General features: G+C 41.7%; 1 protein-coding gene across 1 annotated transcript; it reads right to left on the bottom strand.

The window, feature by feature from the left end:
- On the bottom strand, window positions 1-26,901 carry LSG1 (large 60S subunit nuclear export GTPase 1). Its single transcript, XM_060404399.1, has 14 exons — window positions 26,727-26,901; window positions 25,126-25,252; window positions 20,973-21,093; window positions 20,704-20,790; window positions 20,126-20,212; window positions 16,131-16,191; window positions 14,882-15,058; window positions 9,504-9,899; window positions 8,957-9,058; window positions 8,660-8,812; window positions 8,108-8,222; window positions 5,857-5,936; window positions 3,714-3,887; window positions 1-2,172 (listed from the first exon to the last, which is right to left on the bottom strand). The coding sequence occupies exons 1-14, from the start codon at window positions 26,823-26,825 to the stop codon at window positions 1,993-1,995; spliced, it is 1,959 nt and encodes a 652-aa protein (XP_060260382.1). The 5' UTR covers window positions 26,826-26,901; the 3' UTR covers window positions 1-1,992.
- Between the last annotated feature and the right edge of the window lie 917 nt (window positions 26,902-27,818).

Here is a 27,818-nt window from a genome sequence, read left to right as displayed (position 1 = left end):
TTGGTTTCTTGACAAAACTTTACTTCCTTCTAATTTCCTCAAAGTAAACAGACGACACACATATAGCACATTCTGCTTTAAAAGGATGGTATGTCCCCTGTAATAAAATATGGGAAAAAACTTCAAAACAATAAAGTGATAATGACTGCCCTTCAAAAATCTCCAAATACTAACCTCTACAAGGGTGGGCATACTATTTACAAATTTCAAGTTTGCTTAACAAGACATATTCTAGGCAGAAGCAAAAGTGAAAACAGAAATTCTCTTTCAGGATGTCCTAGTTTGGATTCCTCAGACTCTAAGCAAAGGTTCAGTTAGTTTATTTGGGAGGCAACTCCATGAAGCAGAAGTGAGGAAGCAGCGAAACCGAGACAGGGTAGGGAGAAGAGCAAGGAAAGGTGAGTTAACAAGACAGTTTAACCGTGGGCAAATAGGGCTCAGTTCCACTAAGGATCTTGTGAGAAACTAGAATGTTCGTGCTGGGTGACAGGAAGCTGGAGTACTTACCAGCCGGCCCCCACTTCTTACCGGCTGGGGGCTACTCTGCGGGGGCTCAGCCTCCTGCCCTTCCAAGCTGCCCTTTGTGTAGGCTGAGCAAGCTCCTGGGGGTGCAGGGAAAGTCCTCAGGTGGGAAAGCAGGGAACACAGGGCTTGTGGCAAGCGGTCGGCCTGTACAGGAACTGGGCTGCAGGCAGGCGGATGCCATTTCACACTGAGGGATGTGGAGTGTGTATGTGTGTGGGGGGGCATCTGCAGAGACATCCATCTCTTACAAGTTATACTTGCTAGAAAGCTGAGTCCGATACTATTGACAGTGGTTATCCACTCATGAACGTTTGACTTGTCAAAGGTACATCTCTAGAAATGCCCTCACATTTATGCTTGATTTTCCACAAAGGTGCCCAAACAACTAAATGGGAGAAGACGAGCCTTTTCAATAAATGGTGCTGGGTCTACTGGATATGCGCCTGTGAAAGAATTAAGCTGATCCATTTCCTAACTCACACTACGTACAAAAGTGAACTCTGGTCCAGAGACCTGAATTTAAGAGCTAAAACCCTAAAACTCTTCAGAAAAAGAAAAATGAGTATATCTTAGTAATCTTGCATTTGGCAATACTTTGATTCTAACACCAAAGCACAAGCAACCAAAGAGAAAAGATAAATTTAGACTTCATCAAAATAGAAAAGTTGGTCAATGAGTATTTGTTAAATTGGTGAATAAAAAATTTTAAATTCCCCAGATAGAACACATTTTCAAATATACCAAATATATTACGGTCCGTTAAAGGCAAGTCTTCTTAACTGTGAATTCATGAACTTTGGGATTTACGACTCTCTAGATACATTTTGCATATCTGCGTAGGTGGTAATGCACATTTTTCTGGACAAAGTGTCCATAACTTTCATTAAATTTCCAAAACCATCTATGACACAAAAAAAACACATGCTCCCAGCTCTGAGGTGGACACTCAAATCTTCAGTAGGTCATGCTCTCCACAGGCTTTAAAACTCATCCATGCCAATCCCTGTTCCAAAATCTGATATGCCTTCTGCCATATCAGGGGCATAAGTTGGGTATGCGTGTGAGGCTGAGTATCACAAATTTAATCATGTACTAAAAAATCCAGCCATGTTTTAGCAAGTTAAAATCATTTAAAGAATCTGAAATGTCCAAATAGCAATAAATCTATAGGAGCCAATAAAAAACCCACAAGTAGCAGCTGAACTTTAATCTTTCCCCCAAATTCCCAATTTATAAATTACTCTGCACTTGTGTATATATTTACACAAATATACATCATAAATTCCCTCATCTTAAACTCGGCCTTCCACAGGAGCAGGGTCCTGGGAACCTGAGACAACTGTTAGTCTGAGCTGGTGCTCTAAGGAGCCCCTTGGTCTTAACACCGGCTGCTGTGTGTGCATCACAAGGGCCCACCCATAGCACCACAGATGCACAGCAAAGGTGCCAGTTCTGCTGCGTCCAAGTTCACGTATCCAGGTGCTTATAGAGTCTGCGGCTTTTCTCTTTTTTGTTTCTGTTGCCGTGTTTTTTCCAGGGCTTCCCAGCCCCCCTCTCAGAGCTCACAGCAGCTGCTGTCATCAAGCCACTCCCAGGCCTGTAGCCCATCACAGCCTGGACTCCTTTGGTCAGAGCTCTCACGTTTTCCTAGGAAATAAGGGAAGATATTAACGGCGGTGTCAGCAGTCTCCTTCAGAGGATACGCACAGAACTGTTTGTGGAGAACTCCAGGACAGTGGACTTCCGTCTCTCACTGCTCTTCTTTCTCTCCCCATTCTCGAAATAAGTTTCTCAGAGTTTTGTCTTCAATTCATTCTGCCTTCAACTTTTGTTTAGTCCCATGGCTTCAAACACCATCTATATCAATACTCATAATACCAGCTATTTTCTGGAAATCTCTCTCGATATCAAAATTCTACTTGTGCAACTCAGTTAGTTAGAAGCTGACTCTACATTCTTTATTTCGGCCAGTGGTATAAAAACCTGCTCAGCCCCCAAGATGACACACTCCATCTTATCTGTCACAACAGTTAGGCACTGAGTTCTGTGGACTCCAGTCTCTAGAACTTTGTACATCCTCCCCTCTTTTCCATCCCCACTGCTTTAACCCAGGTGTTCACTGGCCTTTACTGGGCCACCGCAAGACTCCTTGAGTCCGGAGTCCACACTTCCATCAGAGTTCTCTAATCCGTATCTAAGTCCTGTCCTCACAGATCTCTGAAGGGCCCCTGCAGACTGGGAAGCAAGTCCATATTCCTTCCAACAGCACACAGGGTCACCTGCAACATGGGTTTGGTGCTGATAAAGTCCACACTCCCATATCTTTTTGCCTCTGTTCATCTACTCCTTCTGCCTGGAAATTTCATCACTTCTTCCCACTGACACATTTTTATTTGTTTCTCAAACCCTAGCTTAAATATCTCTACCTTTCTGTAGTTTGGCAAGGATGTGGCGATATTAGAACCCTCATACATTGCTGGTGGGAATGTATAATGGTGTAGCCACTTTGGAAAATATGTCTGTCTGGGAGCTACTCAGAAGGTTAAATATACAGCAATTCCAATGACCCAGCAATCTTACTCCAAAGTATGCACCCAAGAGAAATGAAATACATGTGAACAGAAAAACCTTCATGTGAATGTACACAGCAGCTGTATTTATAATATACAAAATGTGTAAACAACCCAAATATCCATCAACTGATAAATGAATAAACAAAATGTGGTATATTCCATTTAATGAAATATTATTTGGCAATAGAAAGCAAAAGAAGTATGGATACGTGAATGAACCCTGAAGCTATTAGGTTTAGCTAAAGAAGCCAGCCACAAAGGATCATACAGTATATGATCCCATTTATATGAAATGTCCAGAACAATCTATTTATAGAGAAAGTAGATGGCTGGTTAGAAGTGGCTAGGGGAAGTGGGGAATGGGGAGTGAATGCTAATGGGTACAAGGTTTCCTTCTGGAGTGATAAAATGTTCTAAATTAGATGGTGGTGATGGTTAACACAACTCTGTGAATATACCATAAACTATTAAATCATATATTTTAAAAGGGTGAATTCAATGATATGCGAATGACATTTCAATAAAGCTGTTACTAAATAAAGCTGTTTCAATAAAGCTATTCAATAAAGTGTATTGGATCAGAAGTTAAAAAAAAAAAAACTTTAAAAAACTCACCTGATGGAAAAAAGCTTTGTCCACTACATTTTCAATCTGATATGCCTTTTTATTTCTAACCACCTGCAGTTTTATTTCCCCACCATTCACTTTTTTCTGCAGGAGTCGCTGGTGTTGGTACTGAAAGGTCACAGGATCTCTGCCAGGAGGAGGATGACAGTACAGGAGTTTACCCTGCAGAGATAACACATGTGGTAACAGCACACCCTCAGAGCATCTGTGTGAAGTTCACAGCGGTGGCCTCTCGCCAGGGCACATTGATGGAACTTTCGTTCTTTTCATAGCCGAGATGAGTTCTGGTCACTGCGACCAGACAGTCCTAACACCCAGACGACTATCCTTAGCGTTCTAGAGGCCTCACTCCTTCCATAGTCCTAAGTTAGAATGTAGTCTTTCTACTCTGTGCCCCTCTTTATCTTGTTTAATGTACTCCTCAGTACAAGTACGTGATTATATTGGGTTGGCCAAAAAGCTGTTTGGGGTTTTTCTGTAACATCTTATATAAAAACCTGAACAAACTTTTTGGCCAATCCAAAACTTAATGTGGTAGTTGGGGGTTTAGTCACTCAGTCGTGAACAACTCTTTGCATCCCCAGGGACTGCAGCCCACCAGAATCCTCTGTCCAGGGGATTTCCTAGGCAAGAACACTGGAGTGGGTTGCCATTTCCTTCTCCAGGGCATCTTCTGGCCCAGGGATTGAACTGGCCTCCTGCACTGCAGGCAGGCTCCTGCACTGTAGGTGGGCTCTTCACTGACTGAGTCTCACCAGGGAAGCCCTGTGCTTAATGCATTCTCCACAACAGAAGCCAGGCTGCAGGTGGACAGTGTGGCTGCACTAGTGGGGACACTGGGCCTGATGCCATTGCTCACTGGGTGCCAAGGTTCCTCTTCCTCCCATGTGTACTCTAAAGACTGTGCTTGTTTTTAAACTCATTTTCCCCATCCTCCACCTAGACAGCATATTAAAAACCAGAGACATCACTTTGTCGACAAAGGTCCGTCTAGTCAAAGCTATCGTTTTTTCAGTAGTCGTGTATGGATGTGAGAGCTGGATCATAAAGAAGGCTGAGCTCTGAAGAACTGATAGATTCAAACTGTGGTGCTAGAGAAGACTCTTGAAGAGTCCCTTGAACAGCAGGGAGATCAAATCAGTCAATCCTTAAGGAAACCAACCCTGAATATTCATTGGAAGGACTGTTGCTGGAGTTGAAGCCCCAATACTTTGGTCACTTGATGCAAAGAACTGACTCACTGGAAAAGATGGTGAAAGGGGGTGAAAGAGGATGAGATGGTTAGATACCATCAGAGACTCAATGGACATGAGTTTGAGCAAGCTCCAGGAGATGGTGAAGGAAGGGAAACCTGGCGTGCTGCAGTCCATGGTGTTGCAGAGAGCTGGACACGACTGAGCGACTGAACAACAATCACCACCCCTCTATCCTTCACAGATTGACAAATGGCAAAGAATAATTAATAAGTAATTCATCTGTACAAGTGCTCTATTTTCTTCCTAAACTGAAAAAAAAAGAACACGGCTGTCCTCTTTTATTTCTGTGCTCTCAAAGCCCCAGTGATGACATACTAAGACAAGGAGGGAATCAAGTGACATCCTCACAGCCAATTATTACAAGCCTCCCAGAATACCTTTTGTGGAAAGCAGCAGCTTACTACTGCTAATAATAAAAACTACTGGGGCTAATTTTACACTAGGCACAGAGCTAAGTGGTGTTTGTGTACATGGGGGTGTCTGTCTCCAACTCATATACACCATTCTCATTTATTTCCCACAATAATCTCATGAGATAGGTACTATGAACTCCTATTTTGCTGATGAGAAAAACCCAAAACTTACCATGTCTTCACTGTAACAGGGAAATAATAGCTCACAGGCTTACATACTTTATCACCTTTACTGATAACAGATATTCAGGGATGTTCATCTATCTCGTATCATGTCAGTCCTTTCTACGTTTTATATGACGCTGGCTCCCCTGGGTCAAGAGTATAATTCCAGTTATAAAACAGTATCAAAAAGAAAATATCTCCTTTATAACCCAGCTGGTTGCCATTACCCTAAACACATGTAATGGAAAAAGACCTCCTTACTTATTCGAGAGGGAACAAAAGGCAGGGCTCACTTACACTGACGTAATCCTTCAGGACGTAGCGCGCAGATCGAGGCTGGTCTGGCTGTCCATGTGCTGTCATGAATCCTCGCATACCTTGAGGAAAAATGAATTCCGTAAAGCCTCAGTTAGAAGGCACTGTAACAAGGAAACCTGAAGTTAATGGAAATCTAGCCTTTTCTGTTACTACACTGCATTCTTTTGCTACCTTAAAAAAAAATCAATTAACAACGTAGGAAATATTTTGGTTAGCATTACAAATATATCTGATAATCCAGGACCGGCTATACCGGTACATTTGATCTTTTGACAAACACCTAGCAACATGTTGTGATAAACACGTTCAGTCTCTCTCTACTCTAGTTATTTCTTTGATCTCTTTGATTTTAAACACTGATTCAAGGAGGCTACTTGTAGAATGCTATGTTGTCATTATCAGCAAAACCAAAAGCAACAGATCAAGTTTTCTTATTTAATGATATACCTACACTTTTTTCAGTTTTCCAAACATACAACAAAGATCCCTTTAATACTAATCCAATTAGAAGGGAACCACAGAGCACAGCTGATAATAACACAGGCTTTAGCTGACAGGTTCAAAACCCAGCTCCTCGTACCAGCCCTATGTTGGGTCCTTTAGTTTAGAAGAAAGTAGTTATAAATATACACAAAAATACCTTTGGGAGGACGATGAAAATCTAAAAATTAAAAAAAAAAATTATAGGAAAACAGCTTTTCCCAAGTAAAACACCAAACCCAACAAAATTAAAAACCGAACAAAACTGACTTCTAGAGAGCTGAAGAAAATATACATCAGGAAACACATTTGAAACATAGGTGGCAAAGAACTGCTACAAATCATTAAGGCACAAATGATGCAGAGAAAAAAGTGATTCTTAGAAGATAAAATGGTTAACAAATACACGGACAGATGATGAACTGTACTAGTATTTTAAGAATGTTTAGGCATGTGTTTTTACAAACTGGCTTTGTCCTCACTTTTTGATTTACCAGAGAGAATTAGATGAAAAATTTGAAAAGCCTCATATTACTTTCAGTTTTCTCTGGATATCAAACCAGATGGAAAGTCTGAAGCAAAGTCTACTTTTCCCAGTCTTTCAGGCCAGCACAAGGGAGAGATGGATTAGGAAAGAAACCTAGGTTCTCACTGAGGCTATGCCATGGACCAGACACCGCCTTGGGCAAGTCATTTCATGCTCGGAGCTCAGATTACTTGTTGTAAGGAAAGGGAGATGGGGGATGGGGGCATCTTTAAGACCCCTTCTTGTCCTATGATTTTGTGACTATACTAGTCTTACCACAAGTGCTTAATATCCATCCTCTTTAAAATATCTCAACTAAGACAAAAATTCAAGGTCTGATTTAACTGTGGTTTATATCAAATCACCTTTCTCTGCCAGTAAGCACTCCAATAACCTGAACTCTTTCCTAGCTGAGGGCAATTTCTTGAAAGGCAAGATACATATACATGGAAATTTTTTAACACTGATATTTCTTAAGGTAGATACAGGTCTCTCCAGATTAAAGTTTGTGTTTAAGATAGTAAATCACAGTCAACTGGAGAAATGACAAAGATAATTCTCATGTGTGTGTATGCTAAGTTGCTTTAGTCATGTCTGACTGTGCAACCCTATGGACTACAACCTGCTGGGCTCCTCTGCCCATGGGATTCTCCAGGCAATACTGGAGTGGGTTGCCATGCCCTCCTCCAGTGGATCTTCCCAACCCAGGGACTGAATCCTCGTCTCTCATGTCTCTTGCACTGGCAGGCAGGTTCTTTACCACCACCACCACCTGGAAAGTTCCTACATGGAACTCCCATGAAGAAAAGCCAACAGAGCCTCAGATCAGAACCCCTACGTCTACACTTGGGTCCAAGGCCTCCTACAGGAAAAAGCCTGAGACCACAAAGGCCTGGGAAGACACGTTTCCCAGGCACTGATTTCTATGATGAACACCTGAGAAGAGGCAAGGCACACAGCACACCTCCTTCTCCGACTCTAAAATGCACCTAACATGAAGTAAAATACCACTCAGGCAGCAGCCGGCTCCCCCTCCTTTACTGCTGGACCCCAAAACCACTACCAAGTCAGCTACCTGGAGGCTATTCTGCAGGAAAGACCAAAAGGATCACAAAAATATCAACCCTGAAAGACGACAAATGCTAAGGGAAAATTCTGAATTTGTTTCTGTCAGTAATTATATTGTTATTTTTTGTTCACATTTTAAAATAAATCACCACTCACATCCATAAGCCGTCAGCAGTTCTTCTGATGTTGGAGGTCGCTGGGGATCTTCATCCTCTCTAGGCTTTATGATGTCAATGCCGTATGTAGCTTCTAAAACATGTCTTGGAATATTCTGGCAAACATAAGCTTGTCAAGGAATCTCCTTCCCTGAACTGACCCTCCTCCTCCTCCCCATGGCATCTTCTAAGAACACTGTATTTCAGTACCATGGTGCCAAAAAATTTTCCACCTCTCCAAAGTAGTATGATTATTCTTAATTTTAAAAGACTTTCAGTCCCTCTTTTAAAAAAAAGCCTTATGCACCAATGATTACTTCCAAATGTATCCTTTAAAAATATTATCTCTGAAACAGACTTCAAGATGACAAATTTTTACCTAAATACACTACAGATTTGTGAGAAAATCCTAATTCAGAGATAAATCACACAATCTTTGTTTCTAATCCTTACAATTATGTAAGGAGGGATTATTTTTTCCTCCCCTGTTTAATTACCCAGATTTTTTTGAAGCTCCAATATACACAGAACCACCACAATTTTGGCATAGCACCAAGGATATCAGTGATACAGGTGGGACATGATCTCTCATCTGGTCAATTGGGAGGATTCCACTGCAAATCATCTCGGCTTTGGTAGAGACAAAGGACGGCATCACCAGGCCTGGGCAGTCACACAAGCAGAGGCCAGGCTCTACATAGAGAGTCTGAAGGACAAGTAAGGCGGTTAGGCTGGGCACACAGCACAGGAAGGGGAGAAGAGCAGCACACGAGTGGCAAAGAACTTCAGAAAACACTCAGAGGGAGGAACTGTCTGAGGAGTAAATGCGAGGCTGATGCTGTGCAAATACCTGAAAATGCTTGGTGTGACCAGGCGTAGCAGACACAGACACCTTCTTGTTGCCTAGGATGGTGTTGATTGTTGAACTCTTACCAACGTTTGGATAGCCCACCTAGAAGGGAGTCAGACGGAATGTCTACAGTTAAGGTTGGCAATCATCACAGGATGCCAAAAGCCTACCCTATCTAAAAAGCCTGCATCACAGGATGCCAAAGGCCTACCCTATCTAAAGGAAAGAACACTGGACCGGAGGGCAGAAGACAACCTTAAAAGTTTGCATTCTGGTATCTCTTGTAAGTCACGAAACATGGAGGGATTAACTGGGAGACTGCAGAAGGTAACTAATACGAACAGGGGTGTAACCAGTTTAAGCCTTGAGAAAGTTCATTCTTTGAGTTGGGCTTTGCCTGTCACACATGGCCTGCTCCCACGACGCCCATGGGCAAGAAGAAGTCTTTAGTGTTCCCTGTGACACCAGGGCCTGACTGGTCTCTGGGGTTCCAGTGCATGGGAATACAGACCCCCATGAATCAGTGTTATGACATATCTCATCTTACCAGTCCAACAGTAAGCTGTCCATCCTTCACCTTCTTTCCAGAGTGTAGCTGCTTAAAGACCTTGAGCAATTCCTGCTTTGATACCAAGTGACTAAAATTGTGTATTTGCCTCTTTTGTGGGGCGTTCCTTCCTTGAGCCTCAGAATCCACAGTATGGCCCTCCTTGCAGTCCTGGCCACAGGCTTCCTCATCAGGGCCGCTGCTGTCTTCCAAACACGTCTGCCAGTCCTCCTCCTCCTCCTGACAGTCCTCATACTCACTCTCATCTTCTTCACTACTGGCAACTTCACCAAGTGAAAGATGTTCAGTCTCTTTGTGTAGAATTTCAGCTTCGTCACAACTGGAGTTTTCAAACTCGGCTGTGATAGCTTCCCCAGGGTCTCCGTTTACTTCTTCCTGATGAAATAACAGAAACCACATTAAGTTCAGAAGCGTGTAACAACTGCACTTTTCACTCTGGTGAAAACACTCAGAGGTGGTTATCTAAGATGAACAGAGGACAAAAAACATGAAGAAGAGAAAAGGTGATAGATGGAGGAGATAACATGAGACTATAACTGAGCTATCAACAGTGGTGCCCTCTAGAGGTGGACCTTCACATCACACATTTTTATATTACTTGAACTTTGAACAAATAACATCTATTCTTTTTCTAACAGATAACTCTTGTCTAAGGCCATACTACCCTGAACACCTTGATCTTGTCTAATAGATAACTCTTTTATCTATTAAAAAAAGAGTAAGAATTTAGAAAAGCCTGTGTCAAGCTGAATTCCTTGGCAGTACTTTTGCAATGGGCTGTAGAATAAAATAAAAACATTCTCATTAACAGTAAAACAGTTAACATTCTCTTCTCTGCACAAAGCAAGACGGGTATAATTTATAATTAATATATATTTGCATTTTCAAAGACAGTGATTCTCACAGTTAAGAAAACTATTCTTTTATAACTGCCTTTAATAAATCAGAGCACCATGGAGCACAGGTCCCTGTGTGTGAAATATGAGAGCGACAAAACAACACCGTGCATGGAAATTATTCACCGAGCAATGATTTTTTTTTTTTGGAAAGAGAATGGTAAAAATCATTTACAATTCATGGGTATATTACTCCTGGATGAATTACAAGTTGGAGTCAAGATTGCCAAGAGAAGTAACAACCTCAAATATGCACATCATACCACTTCAATCACAGAAAGTGAAGAGGAACTGAAGAGCTTCTTGATGAGGGTAAAAGAGAAGAGTGAAAAAACTGGCTTAAAACTCAACATTCAAAAACTAAGATCATGTGATCTGGTCCCATCACTTCATGGCAAATAGATAGGGAAAAATGTAAACAGCGACAGACTTTATTTTCCTGGGTTCCAAAATAACTGTGGACGGTGACTGCAGCCATAAACTTCAAAGATACTTGCTCCTTGAGAGAAAAGCTATGACCAACCTAGACAGCATATTAAAAAAGCAGAGACATTACTTTGCCGACAAAAGTCTGTACAGTCAAAGCTATGTTTTTTTTCCAGTAGTCATGTATGGATGTGAGAGTTAAACCATAAAGAAGGCTGAGCATCAAAGAACTGACGCTTTCGAATTGTGGTGTTGGAGAAGACTCTTAAGAGTCCGCTGGACAGCAAGATCAAACCAGTCAATCCTCAAGGAAATCAGTCCTAAATATTCATTGGAAGGACTGATGCTGAAGCTGAAACTCCCCTTGGCCACCTGATATGAAGAACTGACACAGTGGAAAAGACCTTGATGCTGGGAAAGATAGAAGGCAGGAGAAGGGGACGACAGAGGATGAGACGGTTAGATGGCATTATCGACTCAATGGACATGAATTTGAGCAAAGTCCGGGAGATATTAAAGGACACAGAAGGCTGGTGTGCTGCAGTCCATGGGACCACAAAGAATTGGACATGACTTGGCAACTTAACAACAATCATTCTGAATTCTTATGGACACTAAAGCAGAAATACAACAATTTACAGTATTACCAATTCTTATCAATAAGGGTGAATTGATTTAGATTTAGAAATGATGCAAACCTGTCATTTCCAAATAATCTGCAGGAGAGGGCATGATGGACTCAGTTAAACAGGTACCCTACATTGTAGGGAAGAGAAACAGTCAGTGAGAAGAGGCATGATTTCACTGTCATTTCAGGCGACTCAAAAAGAAACTTGGCGTTGGAAGCAATTTCTATAATGAATGTCAAGAAGTCAGTATGTGCTATTCCGAATCACTTAAGAGTATGAAAGAGGCAGAACACAAGAATGTGAACTAAACGTGGGTATGTACTAGGAAAACTAAGGCTTGAAGCAGTTCAGGTTCAGGAAAAATGATACAGGCAACAAAAGGACTTTGCGGTAGTTACATCAAAAATTAAAAGAAAGAAGGGACCAACTGAAAAAGTATATATAGCTCCCTTGCTAAGACTAGAGTGAGGCACTCTCCACCCCCTTCTGATGTCTATGTCAGAAGCTTTATCTGTCCCTTTTCCACTTTAATAAAACTCTGCTACACACATACCAAAAAAAAAAAAAAAAAAAAGAAAGAAAGAAGGGAAAAGTCCATCTTTTGGGAAACACAGTGCAATTTAACAAATGGCCAAGAGAAAACAAAAGTACTCAATTAAAAAAAAAGTCCCATTAAAAAAAAAAGAAGAATGGTTAAACAACCACGGCGGCTGCTGCTGCTGCTAAGTCGCTTCAGTCGTGTCTGACTCTGTGCGACCCCATAGACGGCAGCCCACCGGGCTCCTCTGTCCCTGGGATTCTCCAGGCAAGAATACTGGAGTGGGTTGCCATTTCCTTCTCCAAACAACCATGGAGAAAGAACTAAACTTCAGATAGGTGAAAAAATAGTGAATATCTATTTTTAATAAGTTCATGCTTGATATTCAAATGACAGATGTGATTAGATACGATATCACAACAGCAGCTGGTAACAACGTGGAAGATCACGAACAGAGATTTCAGAAGACTTCAGTTGCTCAGTTGTGTCCCACTCTTTGCGCCCCCATGAATCGCAGCACGCCAGGCCTCCCTGTCCATCACCAACTCCCAGAGTTCACTCAGACTCACGTCCATCGAGTCAGTGATGCCATCCAGCCATCCCATCCTGGGTCGTCCCCTTCTCCTCCAGTGTCTTTTAATTTCATGGCTGCAGTCACCATCTGCAGTGATTTTGGAGCCCAAATATATATGGTTCAATTTTTAAAAAGGAAAAAAGAATATCTTCCATAAACCAAGCACTGGTAATCCAGTCTGACAGGGAAACAATTCCCCAAGTTAGCTGACAGTCAGCAACAGGAGGCAGCAAAGATTACCTGAGAACAGATCTTGCAAACAAATCCCATTTCCCTTGGGAATCTACTCCTTGATTGTCAGTTCAGGGAATACCACAGATGTAAAAACTGATCCTTTTCCCACTTTCAACAGGGCCACTGGGTTGGTGCATCAGGGCTGAGTGATATATTGATAAATAATTATTCAGCACCACAACTAGACACCAACTTCCAGGAAGGATTTGAAACAAGAGAAGCCATGGTGAAGGGGACAGACTATGAAGCCAGATTGCCCAAGGATTACAAGCAGTTACACTCTTTCTGGAGAAGATGAAATAAAACACAGCAAGCACTCAGAACAGCAGCGCCTGCTAAGAACAGGTTTTCTGTGGATTAGCTTTTATTAACAACAGTAATAGCACAATAACCACTTTTATAGCCTTTCAAATACATCTTAAATGCTTGGTACACCTGTGCTTATTAAGTCCACGAAAGGTCGCCGAACTCTGTCCTCGGCCCCAGACTACTCAACAGCGTTATCCATGAACATTAAGAATAAACAGAAGGACCAACACAAAATCTGCAGATGATTCAACGCTGGAAGAAGAGAAAAGCAAATGACACATCCGAAATGAATTCTACCTTGTCCGCAAACCACTAATATTTAAAAGGAACATGTCCTAAGCTGAGCTAAAAATAAAGTGAGAAACTCCCCCCCCACATGTAAAGATAGATGAGCTCTGCTTGGTAAAATCTTATCTTTTAAATACTGAGTTGGCCAAAAAGTTCATATGGGTTTTTCCTTTAAGGTAGTACAGGAAAATCAGAACAAACCTTTTGGCCAACCCAATATTTGAGGGATATGGTTGTACATAGGTTTAACGAGCCAAAAGCATAAGCTCCTTTCAAAGGAGGTGAATTAACAAAAACTCTCAATTCCTGGGAGTATCCTGACCACAAGAAATAAGAACACATGTCCTGGGCAAACCACACCTGAAAGACCACACTGGATCAGTGGCCACCCATTTTAGGTGCTCTCCTGACTGAGGCAGAGAGGCCCTAGGGTGAGGAGTGCACTGGAGGACAGGTCTGTAAGGAGCAGCAGAGCGGAAAAATGTGTCTTCTGCAGAAGACAGAACACAGGGAGAAAGTAAGAGGCCTTAGATCAAGGTTAGGAGAGCTGAGCCTCACTGGACTGAATGAAGAACTTTCACCCTGGAGAGAAAAAGAATGAGACATCTGGTATGTATGGCCCCAGAGAGTATGTGACTGTCTGCCAGCGGGGTAGAGGGAAGAAGTCCTTCACAGAGATAGAGCTCACTAACTTGTGAGCTCACCAACAAGAAGGGGCTGTATTCACAGCACCCAGCTCAGACCACTAACTAGTCAGCAATGGCTGATAAACAGAGGTGAGACAAAAGGAGGTGGACAGGAAAAGATACGACTTTAAGTCTCTTTCAGCTCTAAGATGCTATTGCTAAGTTCTTTCCATAGCTGGTTATCATTAATTTTTATTAGAAAATAACTCTTAAACTGTTTCTATCAAAACTGGGTTAAAACACATGGTTTATCTTAATTTAGTTATTACCTCATTTCTTTGTTTTCAAAACAAAGTCAAAAGAGATTCTAGTTGAGTCCAGAGAAATTATTACATTCAGTTGTATCTGAATTTTGGTTTTGACTTCTCTTAAAAGCAACTGTTAAAGTCATTAGGAAACGTCCTATACAACTTTCTGCCTAACATTTAAAAAAATTATGTGTCTTCAGAGAAAGCAACTTTGCAACTCACTTGTCTGTAAGTCATCATACTACCCTACTGCTGCTGCTAAGTCGCTTCAGTCGTGTCTGACTCTGTGCAACCCCATAGATGGCAGCCCACCAGGCCTCTCCATCCCTGGGATTCTCCAGGCAAGAACACTGGAGTGGGTTGCCATTTCCTTCTCCAATGCAGGAAAGTGAAAGTGAAGTCGCTCAGTCGTGTCCGACTACCCTACTATAAATAAAGCCCCACAAATCAACAATAAGAAAAAACAAAGTGCACTTAATAAACCGAAATCTTGCTCCCTGAAGCCCAACCTGAAGAAATCCCCAGTTACCTTAGAGTTATCCATCAGTTGAATGGCTTCAGCCAAAGCTGACCAGAAAATGACCTTCACATTTTCTTTTTCGAAGAATTCAGCCCAGGCACTCCGCTGCTCCGTAGTCAACAAGTCTGCCTTATTTATTAGAATAACATTCTCCTTATTGTCATCAATGGTTTTCACATAACATTCCTAGGCAAGACAAAGATACTCAGATATTTCTCCAAATGGGCAAAATTTGGCTAATTATACTGAAGACCCCCTTCCCCCAGTAGCTATTACTAAAAGGTCTTACTGTCCCAGTTTTAAAACAGTCCTAATATAAAAGATTTTTAATCATGGTACATTCTATGGATCCTTTCAGCAGGCTTTGAAAAGAAGTTAGGTCACATATACTTACAAACTCTTCAGATAAAAAACTAAAGGGTAAAAAAGAAATGCTTTCCTGCCCTGTTCTCATTTCTTTATACAGTTTCTTTTAAGCAAAAATAAAGAACTGCTGATTTGTCAGTCAGCAAGAACTATTTTCAAGCCAAATGATGACAGCCAATAATAATCTTACCGTTTATTACAAAAAATATTTTTGAAGTCTAAAAGGAAAATAAGACTCAGTGATTAAATTAACTCCCAAGCATAGCTTTCCATTAGGAAATACCCTAAAAATATTGAAAGCTGAATTAATAAGAGTTTCCCTATTTTGAATTTTGCTATTCACCAGTAAATTTTAAAACAATGGTTCTACTATGGTCCTCAAACGGAAGCTGGAATACTTCACGTGTGTTCAGTCTTATTAATTCAAAGCCTGTATCGCCTCATTTCTAGTGATCCTCACACCTTAATGATGACCCCTGCAGTATTTTACAAACTTAGATCATTTGTTGAATACCACAGAAGGTAGCAACTATGGTGTGAGAAGAGAAAGCTTAGTGGGATGAAGGGACTAGGCATATGCCAAAATCAGCAAAATGCTACTTCATTTACTGTCTCTTCAAAAATGAGAAACATTGGCGAATGCCTCTGAACAAAGTGGCTTCTAAACTAAAATCTAGAAAGTTCGAGTGTTTGTGTGTTCCTGCAGATGGAAACAATTGTCTGAAGAAAACATCTGTCTAAAGGGTACCACTATGCAAGCTCCTGGCCTTGGAAGGAGTCGGGGACCTGACAGGGTGCAAAGGCTGGCCCAGAGTCACTGCTGTCAGTGACACTGCTCTCCCACTGCTGCTCCAAGACCTCTTAAGTTTGAATCTTGTCACGTTTTACTTACCAAATCCTCACACCTAAACAGGAGCGGATTTCGAGCATCTACTATCTGGACCACGATATCACTGAAAAACAAATGTGAGACACGCCAATCATTGTGAAGTGAAAGGAAATAGTATTGAGAGCAAACATTCTCCATATGTTAGGCACTGATATAGTTAACTTTCAATGGGCACAATTATCCCCAGTTTATATGTGAAGAAACAAGCTTGGAACAGCTAAGTGGTCCATTCAAAGTCACAAGGTACTAAGTGATGGAGCTTGAAGGGGAACTCAAGCACTCTGGACCAGAGATCATGCTGTAACAGTAACATTTTCCTGCTCTCAAAATGCTGTAATTTTAAACTATACCTTCTAGTCATCTCTCCTGGAAAGATTAGAGTTATTCCAAAGACTTCAACCCAAGGTGAGGTCTACTGTATACTCAGCACCCAGTCTACACTTGTGTTAAGCAAGGCCTCAAAAAGCCCTAATACATCACCTGATCACAGCTGCCACTATAAACCTCACTGAAACCCTTCTGACGTCTAGCAAATCATCACCCACCAGTTTCAAGAATGTGCTTAAATCCAAAAATTCAAAACAGTGAAGTATCAACTTAAGTTGCCACAGTGAAGCAGGAAATGATGAATCCAACCCCCTTCATCCCACAGAAGATGATGGAGCAATGTAAAAACTTTCTGCACAGACAGCAAGTCCCTCAAATTCCTCACAAAGGTAGCGGGGACCAGCAGGCCAGCACTGTATGAATAAATACTGCCCTTCTCCGGTAGGATCCTCCCTGCCCTCAGCCTCTGCGGCTAGGACACTGTGACCACCGCTGGGAGGGAACAAGCTGCCATGTGCCAGCACCTTCTAGTAGTCTTCCCAATCCATGTCTGGTTCGCTCTTCCTCAAGTAACTCTTATGAAACCATGCTGAACACCAAGGAAATGTGTTAAATCAAGGCTACCAATCAGGGCAGAGCTTTTGACAAATCTGGGTTTGCATTTTCCTTCAGAATAAATTTCCAGCATAATCTTGTGAGTAAAGGAACTCATAGACTTGCTAATTTCTGACAAGATGCTTAAAAAGTTCTCTAGTTAAGTGGGTCCTAGTATTTCCTTCTTTAAGGTAATATCCACTGCTTTCCAACTGTAAGGATTTAACAGTAAATGCAAAAATGACTGCAAAAAACGGACAAAGTCTAATGAACCAAAGTCCATAAACATTATGTCTACCTGCCAAACAGGCAGAAAGAATAACCAGCTTAGACACACCAGTAAGAAGACAAAGTGTAAGATGGCTTGCTTCGTGTACTGAATTAAGATGCAGGGCAAAGTGCCGGTTATGTGCTGGGAAGGGTTGATGCAACGCAATGGAAACGCCCTGTCTGACTGGAAGCAGCATTCTGCTTCCCTCCGTGCCTCAGCAGTTTCCTGCATTTCACTGACATGTCATACACCAAATCCTTTCTGATAACTATTCTTGAACTTAAAGAGGCAGATGACATAGCTAGCCTGTTATCAAACAGGAGACATCTGCTGTTTTACAGAACATATCAATAAATGTTTCCTGTTAAGAGACAGGGCAGGAGTCACTTTATTGGTGTTTTTATGTAATTCAGATCCACTTCCATGTGATACAGCAACGGAACAAGTGATGCTGTAATCCAGTTGAAGCTACAAGTTTCAACAGGTCCAAGCTTACTCTGGGGAAACAAACAGCTTATTTAGGGGCATAAAAAATAAGGGCCTTCCTGTTAAACACGGAAGAATTCATATGGTTACCTTTGTTCCCTCTTAAAACCTACAAAAATGAAAGTAAAGGCTGGAACTCATTAGGACAAAAAGAGCAACTCAGAAAGTTAGTCAATGAGAAGCAGGCCTGTTCACACTCCAGAGTTCCGAGAAAGCTCAGGATCAGAAGCATGAGACGCAGCTTTTGAGACAAGGGCAAGGTGTGGGGCTAAAACCACTCTGAACAGGGAGTGATTAGGTCCATTCCCTTGTTCCATTCAGCCAGGCAGCCACACCTCACCCCACAGCCCCTCAGCCCCCTATCCCAATGGCAGAGGCCAGGCTTTATTGTGGAGAAGACGAACCTGAGAGGCTCCAGAGCTAAGACCTCAAGCATAGGAGAAGGTGGGAAAGAGATGTCACACTGAAGAGAGGAGGATTAACGTAAGTCTACATATACCCCAAATGGTGGAAAGGCCCAGCTGCCGTGTAGTATATGATCACCTTTACCCCGTTCCTGGCAGACGATCGTGCTTCTCTTTAAGAAACTCACTGATCCTAGGGAAAACACCCATAGATACTAACATCTTAGGGTATCCCAACAAAATAAAATTGATCTCTGCTCAGTCACCATACAGAGAAGTTCACCTGGTGGCAAAATCACCCAAACAGAAGTCCTGTCAATCAGCTTTGTAACACTTTGTTTTCTTAAATACAAACAGATGGCAAACATCACTTGATACCTGTGGAGAGCCTCTTACACAAAAGTCAGAAACCAGAATAAATAGGGAAAAAAAGAAATGTGGAAAAAGACAGACAAAATAGGAAATAGGAGAAAATCTAGAATTAAAAAATAAACTAAGAGTGTGCAGATAGGGGCATTCCTTCAAGGTAGAAGTTTCAATATTCCACATTGTTACCAATTCTCTTTGGAAATAAGGGCATTTTCAGCAATATACATCCTAACTGCAGGAAGAAGAGATCAGTCCACGCCAGTCCCCAAAAGAGCCATAATGGGTCTTCCTAAGCCCCATTCAAACCTAGGTCAATCTAAGAGGTCTGCATGGAGCCTGGCAATTAGCAGCAACCTTCCCCTTCCTTCAGGCTTAGAGATTTGCCATAATATTCTCACCTCCTCACATCCCAGCCCAATGACCCTCTCTACCCAAGGGAGCAAGACGGGTTAGAGGCATGTAAGTGACTTTAAAGAAAAAGAGATAATTCATGTTATCATAAAATTCATCCTTTTAAAAGTATACAATTTAGTGGTTTTTAATAAGCCACAAAATTGTATAACTATCACCACTAATTCCAGAGCATTTTCATCACCCTAAAAAGAAATGTAAGTGACTTTTACAAATTTAATACAAGTCCTTTTTCTTGGTAATAATGCTAAATGTGCTAATATTCTTTCCTAAGAATCCCAGTGAAAGCATCCTGTTTCCTAACATTCTTACTGAGTGTATTTTATAGATTAAACACACACACCCCTGCCCCCTTAAGGCTTATTGTTAAAAACATCATTTCAAATATAAGGTTAATTTAAGGGGTCCTTATAAATAATTCATACACTCTTTTGACAAAAATAAAAACCCTTTAGCAATAACAAAGAATGAGATTGAAGAAAGTTGATTCATCAGTTTCTAACAATCAGGACATGGCAATGATCAAAAATCTCCCATTCTCAACTTATCAAAGTCATTCTCTTCTTTTCAAATCCCAGCTGAAACAAATCACTCCTAAATTCCCCCAATACTACTAACTGTTCCTTCTGCTCTGACTTGGCCCGTGATCCTTCCATCTGTAACACAGCAGGACTCACACTCCACCTTGTATTTTACTAGTATTTCGTCAACTTAGTGCAAGGATTGCATTTCATCTATCTGGGTGTCCCTGGTGTTTGACCTCTCCCCAAAACACATTTGCTCTCTGCAAGCAGACACCAATCCTTTTTCACACCTATATTTTCCATGTTACTAGTATGAATTTGTATACATTTGCTGAAATAACTATAGGTGCTTCACAACTCATCTTACAGAAAACAATAAACATTATTTTAAGTTTATCAATGTGTTTATTAATAACAAACCCCCTCCTTATATTTTAAAAGAAATGTAGGATCACAGTTCCAATTTTTATAATAATTCTCAGTAGCCCTTTGTATAGCTTGATCCTGTTTCCTTAACCCCTCCCTGGGCTCACAAACATATATAACATGCAAATCTAATGTACCACCACCACCACCACATCCTCCTTACACCAGAAGAAAATGGTAATCTACCTTCTCTCAATCACCCTCCAGAGTTGGCGCCAAAAGTCCAAATTTCTTTCAAATGGTGTCAATATCAGGTTTTGTTCCTCTTCCAACCTGGTTTTAGAATGAGAAGTTTATATTTCTGCTAGATTTTGATAGTTAGGTTTCAAGTAATATAAATACTCAAATTCATTGCATTAAAAAATAAGCACACAAATATTAATTGTCAAATGATTTTTATATCCTTTCTGTTGAGTTTGTATAATTTAAATTTTCTACTTAAGTTTTTAAGTCCTAGAGGTTTATACATCACGTTGGAAGAAGACTCCAGGGAGCAGTGATCAACTCCAGAGTGACAAACGGCGGGAGAAGGACATGAAAAGGAGAAAAGGCCAGGAATGCAGCAATGAACTCACAACCTTTGTGCAAGGAAACACATGCACAAAGCAATGTGGCTCGCACATACACCTATTTGCACTTATATGATGAAATCTACCATTCCTCTTTAAAAGAACAAAGCCTTAAAAATACAAACAGCAATGCAAGCACACCAACATGCCTAACTCAAAATTTCAAGAAAATTCTTCATGGAGGTGAACACTCACCGGACAAGCTGACGTCTCCATTCTAGAAAGTTATCTTTCTCTGCCTGTTTGAGTTCTTCTGGGCTAGTTTTTTGGTCCCACTTTGGTCTGAAACAATCATTAAAAAAAAAAAAAAAACCCACATGAGTTACCAAAATAGAACAGGATAACTGGATTTAATAACGGCAGTTGAGAAAAGAAAGCAGAAAAAAGTGAACACCAAATAAAAAATTTTACATTCAGTGGTTTCATTTATGCCTTTTAATATCCTACATTTTTACTCAACTCACCTCCTTGGGATACACAGGAACTGTTTGTTTTCTTCATGGAGTTTCTTAATTCTCTGGTTCTCCTCAAAAGATAGCAGTCCAGTTCTAGCCTCAGGAGGCACAAATTTAATATTAAGCTTCTCTGTCCATAGGGGGAAAAAAAAAGTACTGCTATTTAAGAGGCAGTATAGAGAGTGAATTCATTACTTAGAATATTAAAAATATGAGCACCTAAAACAGAATTTAAGCTTTCTTGATTTATATAGATTCCCCTAACCTAAAAAAAAAGGAAAGATCTTTACTAAATGTTTCAAAAGGCCAACCACTTTTTTCAAGTGCTGATTTTTATAAAACTCCATATACTAAATGCATTTCTTGGAACCAGAAACAATAGGAGTGGGAAGCGATAGTGAATATTCATTACAACCAATCTCCTCATTTTACCTATGGAGAATAATTGTAAGCCAAAGGGACTGAGGGGAAAAGCAAAGTTCAGCAAGGAGACGCACTCCGGTCAGAACTGGTACTACAAAGCTAGAATTTACAGAGAACATTTATAAACACTCACAATTAAGCTGTACAAGAATTTAAAGGAATAAAAAAGCACCCAGTGTATGTATAACCAGAGGCCTCTGCTCTAGGCTCTATCCCCCCAGGCTGCTCCAGGCCTCTCCACTGCACCTCTCCACACAGCCACCTAGTCTCCGGGGCAGATGACTCCAGTGAGATAAGCACTTGGGAGCCAGCTACGCTTCTTACCAAAATGCCAAGAGGAGGTCCTATTCAAGGATAACAGGTCATCTTCAGCAATGGTTCTCTTGATCTTTAGGCAAAGACGGCAATCCACTACCCTCATGTGACCACCAATACTGAACGGTCCAGTCACCCAGTGTACAAACAGCCAATTCAGTCACCATTCTCATCATGTCATCCTTAACCACCAGCCAGAACACACACCCCTCCAACCCCATACCTGATCATTTCTGACATTAATTTCTCCTTCCAATGTTCCCACTTTGCTTGGTCCAAGCTCTGTAAATCCCTCTAGCCCCTTGATTCTTTCCTCTTTTCCCAGTCCGCCATCCAGCTTATAGCTTCACTTTTTTCCCTATTTAGCTGAAACCGCAGAGTATACCCATTCCACACTCTGACTGAACATCAAATTCCTTAGTGTACTGCAGCTGCTCCCAAATCTCAAATCTTAGGGAGAGTCAACTACCCATTCCTCTTCTCATCTCAGTAGCCATAAGCAGGAAGCACACGATGGATGATGCAGCCACCTGTCTCTGAACTGCTTTCACTACCAACACTTCTGACACCAAATATATGGGTTTTCTCACGCCAACAACCAGTTTTCCAACTTTCCAGACACCAACTGGGTGTCCTACAGTTCTGTTCTGACACTATCAAGAGACTGCCCCCACTTCAGATGCCTAATCTGCGAATGGGTTTTTATGGAGGCCTCATTACACGGGCGCCACTGTTACATAGTTGGGCACCGATGACTAACTCAATCTCCAGGACATCTCCCATCCCCAGGGGTTCAGGGAGGAGTTTCAAAAAGTCCCAACCCTCAAATCACAGGGTAGGTTCCTGTGGCAATCAGCTCCCAGGCAGAAGCACTGTCCATCCTTCTCACAGCAACCTCAGGTCACCTCATTAGCATAAACTCTAGTAAGGTTGAAAAGTGAAAGTCGCTCAGTTGTGTCCAACTCTTTGCGATCCCATGGAATTCTCCAGGCCAGAATACTGGAGTGGGTAGCCTATCCCCTTCTCCAGGGGATCTTCCCATCCTAAGGATTGAACCCAGGTCTCCCACATTGCAGGTGGATTCTTTACCAGCTGAGCCACAAGGGAAGTCCAAGAATACTCGAGTGGGTAGCCTTAACCCTTCTCCAGCAGATCTTCCTGATCAGAAATCTAACCAGGGTCTCCTGCATTGCAGGTGGATTCTTTACCAACTGAGGTATCAGGGAAGTCCAACCTAGTAATGTTGAAAGGGGCTTATTATGAATAATAAAAGACACTCCTCTCGCCCCTACCACTCAAGAAATCACCAGGGTTTTAGAAACGCTTGTATCAAGGAACCAGAAATGAAGACCAAATATAAACGTACTTCTTTTTATGTCACAATATCATACCTTCTGCTTATTTGCTGAGTGTGGCCTTTGCCATCTTTTAAAAGTGAAGAGTTCCCAGTGAACACTTAGCATTTTCCATTGTTCTGCACTCCTTTGTTAAGGTCAGGGATCCACGAGAACCAGTTTAGAAACCATGGACCATCACCCTATTCAAAAGTGCACTATGTACATGTATACACACACACGTACGATTCTGCCTGCAATCTCAGGGGTTCGTGGACAGCTGAAACTTGTAGTCTTCAGGTTAAGAATCCCTGTCCCCTTGTGTCCACAAGACAAGTGCTGTCTGAAAGACACAGAGAATTGAGGAAAATCCTATCATTAAATAATTCTCCATTACTAAGCGAAAGGGAATTAATTTCCAGGAGGGATTTTTATGGATTTTTTGAAAGGCTTATGGAAATCTCGTTATGGAGGTATGTCATTGGTCATTAGTGATTTACTTAGTCTCCAATTCCTCTTTCCCTCACGCTCAGGCTCAGTGTCTTCCGTTGTGTCCAGCTCTTTGGGACCCCATGGACTGCAGCCTCTGTCCAGGCTCCTTTGTCCATGGGATTCTCTATGCAAGAATACTGGAGTGGGTTGCCATGCCCTCCTCCAGGGGATCTTCCCAAGCCAGTGATCGAACCCACATCTCCTGCATTGCAGGTGAATTCTTTACCACTGAGCCCCCAAGGAAGCACCCCCCTGCCCCCCTTCTCCTGAGTGGGACTGAAAATTCCAACCTTCTAATTACGATTACATTGCTCAGAAGACCAACCCGTATACCGAAACTATTTAGGAGTACTCATTAACATGCAAAAAAGACACTCTTTTCACTTACTCCAGCCTCTCTACAAAGTCTGGTTTAGTCTAACCACGAACAGTTTTGTTTCTGTTCTTTTCTCCATTCTTCTCTTTACTACTCTTTCAGCCCTGGCCTGATTCGCTTGCTGGACTAAAGCAACAGTCTCCTAACTGGTCTTTCTTGTTCAAAAGCCATCGGTGATCTTTCAAAAAATATACTTGCTTACAACCAACACCTTTAAAGACCTCATTCCTGGACCTGGCCCTTCCTTCCTCCCTAAGTGTTTGTTCATCGCCTCTTGTACCCATGTACTTTAAGAACCATGAGATTTTTTCTAACCATTTTCTGAACAAAGCAGGCTGCTGCTCAGATCTTAGCTCCTCCATTATGATGTATGATGATGTAACCTCCTGCATCATCTCACCTGTCCCGCTAACATCAACTCATCTTTTAAGGCTCAGACCCTGGGTAAAGAGTTCCCTGACCAGCCCCAGTTTTCCTTCAGATAGAAACGGACACCTTTTATCCATCTCTTATTACTCTGCTACAGACTTCTTTTATAGCACCTAAGATAAAATTCTGTAGAAATAAAAATTTCTCTTACTCAATACTATACTTTTAGTAGGCACACAATACCTGAAAGTAACTGGGGTTCAATAAAAGCATTTTGAACAAATCTGCTAAACAGCAGTTATAGTAACAGAAGGGCAATAGAAACAGTAGTTTGTGAGGGTATCTCTGTGCCAGGTAGCTCGCTAAGTGCTTAGAAAACACACATAAACACACACATACAAAAAACCACAAACAAAAACAAAAAAGGGCAAGCAGTGACTAAAATACAATTATATGCGTGGAAAAATGCACTCCAGCGTGTGACAAGTACTTAAATTTAATTCAGGATTTTGCTTCTAACAATGGTAGCAGGAAACATTTTCTGGTAAAAGCTGGTTACTGTTCACCATAATGTTAACTGGTCTCTTCCCTGATGAGAGACTGAGTTTCTCGAATTTGAAATGATAGGTAACCACAGATGCTTTTTCGAGCTGAATTTTACAACTGTGGCACATTTTGTACTTCCCTGTTGAATTCAACTGAACCTTCCGCACTGCTCCTGAGATATCTGCCTTTGGGTTAAAAGCAGCTCCCTTATGAGTTTAGGAAGACTGGCAAAACACCCCCCAGTAGACTTGCTTGTATCTAGTCAGCAAAGACAGAAATGTGCCGGAGGCACTCAGCAACAACTCACCAGCTACAAACTCTGTTCCTGCAAGTTCCGCAGTGGCAAGGAAGTCATCCAGGGAACTCTGTTCTGTCACGGACTGAAGATTAAGTCGACCCCAATCATAGCCATCGTTGAGCTCACTTGTGTGCAGCTATGAGTAAAACACAGGAGGGTAAGAGAGCTGCTTTCTTCTGCTCTTCACATCCAAATAAACACTGCTGCTGCTGCTGCTAAGTCACTTCAGTCGTGTCCGACTCTGTGTGACCCCATAGACGGCATCCCACCAGGCTCCCCTGTCCCTGCGATTCCCAAAAAAACATTCTATGGCCTTGAGGGTGGTGTTAGCTCTTTTAGTCAACACTAGTAACAGTTAACATTTAAATGAGCACTTTCTTACCTCGTGATAATTATTTTCCGTTTACTTTCTTATATAATTTTCAAAATCTTTTGAAATAAACTTCATATCTCGATCAGGATTAAACTGGATAGAATAAATTGCCTACAGTCATAAGCTAATAAGTTGCAGAGGTATTTGAATCTAAACCCATAAACCATATACTCTGGTTCTGGCAGCCACTGTTGGTCAACTTTTTTAGACAGACACCCACAGTAAGAAATACACTTCACGTAGTGACTTAAATGCTGTGAGATACTGTGAGATGCTGTGTACCATTCAGTAAAGTGAAAACAAAAGAATCCTGAAAGTTACCTTTATTACATTACACACAATGTGGTATTTTCTTGAGTTTTATTCTGTGGGGTGAAAAGCTTGGCTAGTTGCCACTTACTGATCTGATTCCAGACACACCTCAGTTTCATAAGATAAACATCATCCTAACCTACATGTTCTGTACAGGTACAAATAAATAAAAAAATTGAAGGCTAAAAGGCTAGGTGGTTTGCCCAAAGGCCACAGAATCAGCAAAAGTCAGGGTAAGGATTAGAATCTAGTTCTTTACTGAGAACTTCGTGAATTCTCAAACACTTCGAGGAATAAATGTCAAAATGACAATTACAAATCAATCAAACCACTTCATCCGCTCTTCAAGGATCCTAAAACTATGGCCGTTTCCAGGCCCAGGAAGCTACTAGGCCCGCCAAACTTTGGAGAAATGCTGTCCAGTTCTGAGTAACACCACTAGGGAATAAAAAAAAGTGCAGCACGAATCTGAATTATTTTGTACTTTTGCTACCAACCAGCGGCCCTTGGAGGATCAATTCTTTAGAAAAATGAATACAAGAAGAAGTCGTTTTTGCGTAATTCCTGTGCAGAAACTTCCAAATGCTTCCACGGCCTACAGGATAAATATCAAACTTTTGCCCTGGTTTTCAAGATCTCACTCCGACCTCATCACATTAGCCTCCACCTCTGGGCCGTGTCTTGCTAGGAGGGCCTGTTTATCCGCCTGGTTGATTCTAACGGTCTTGAGCATTTGCGCATTTCAGTATCCGAGAGGGTCTGGGGGTGGGTCTAGAACGGATCCCCGCCGTTACCGGGGGCAACTGTATTCATCCCTAGAAACCCTACTTTGGCATCATTTGCTTTGGAATATTTTCCTGAGAACTCTGACCGTAAATTTCGCAGCGTTCAGACTCACAACTAGGCAGAAAGACAAGGTTTTTACCCAGGAGTCAGGGTGGCGGTGGCTACGGCTCCGTTGAACTTGCTGGCGGATAAGAGCCCGGCCAAGGGTTCCACCCTCTGGAGCTCTCCTCCGACCCATGCTTGTCCAGAAAACGAACGAAAAGCGGCAGGCATGAGTCACACCAGTTTTCTGGGTATTCAAGAGCGCGATCTCCGGAAGTGACGTATAGGCGAGCCCAAGTGGTTAAGGCCCGAAGTAGCAGGGAAACAGAATAATTTGCCTCAAATCGCCACTTATATATCTCACATTTGCCACTACGATAGAAATTAAATGCAAAAGGTGGTTTTAGAGCTTAATTTTCAATATATTTTCCTAAGAATATCTCAAAGTTGGATAAGGCGAGTAGATTAAACGAATGGTACCGTCTAAATTTGTGCGTCGATTTTTAGTGTTCGGGGTACAACTAGGAGACTCGGAAAAAAGTGGCCGGGCATAGTTGCGGTAGCAGCCACGCCTCCTTTTAATTTCGTCAGGAGGAGGTGGAGACCTGCGTGAAGGGTGTTCCTGCAGCGCTAGGTGGCGTTGCTTCCTGGCGCTAATTTTCGGCCTAGTGTTTTAAGGTGTGGCTTCATCGCGGTCACGCCTGGCAACTAAACAGCTTTGTGTTTACTTGGTCTTCCTAAGCTGTGAATTGGTGAGAAGAGTTCCTGCGTGGATGGCAGTTTGGAATGGAAAGAGCTTGACAAGGTTGCAAGGAAAGCCAAAGGAATCTGACTTAAACGTTTTTGGTTATTTTTCCAAATAGCTTTTTAAAAAGCATTTAAAACTCCTAGCTAGAATTGTATTTAAATTTTCCGATAAATTAAAATAAAGTGAAAGCAGTGACCCCGCTCCACTCTTTGTGGCCTTTTGCTCCTCACTTTATCTTTAGAGAAGTTGGATTAGAGTTATGAGGGTGTTGGGGGTTTTAACTATTCTCATTAATCAGAACACCTCATTGTTGTGATGCTCTGAGAGCAAGCAGCGTGCCCAAATCATAGCTGAAATATATTCGGTCAGGCATCAAACCCAAGTCTCCTCAATATTTTATCCGTTCCTGGGGGGGATGAGAGGGGAAAATGTCGGTTGTTA

The sequence above is a fragment of the Ovis aries genome, chromosome 1, assembly GCF_016772045.2.
Source record: "Ovis aries strain OAR_USU_Benz2616 breed Rambouillet chromosome 1, ARS-UI_Ramb_v3.0, whole genome shotgun sequence".
In the NCBI taxonomy this organism is placed as follows: Eukaryota; Metazoa; Chordata; class Mammalia; order Artiodactyla; family Bovidae; genus Ovis; species Ovis aries.
The sequence above is the reverse complement of the archived record's forward strand: the minus strand, read 5'-3'. Positions and strand labels throughout refer to the sequence as shown.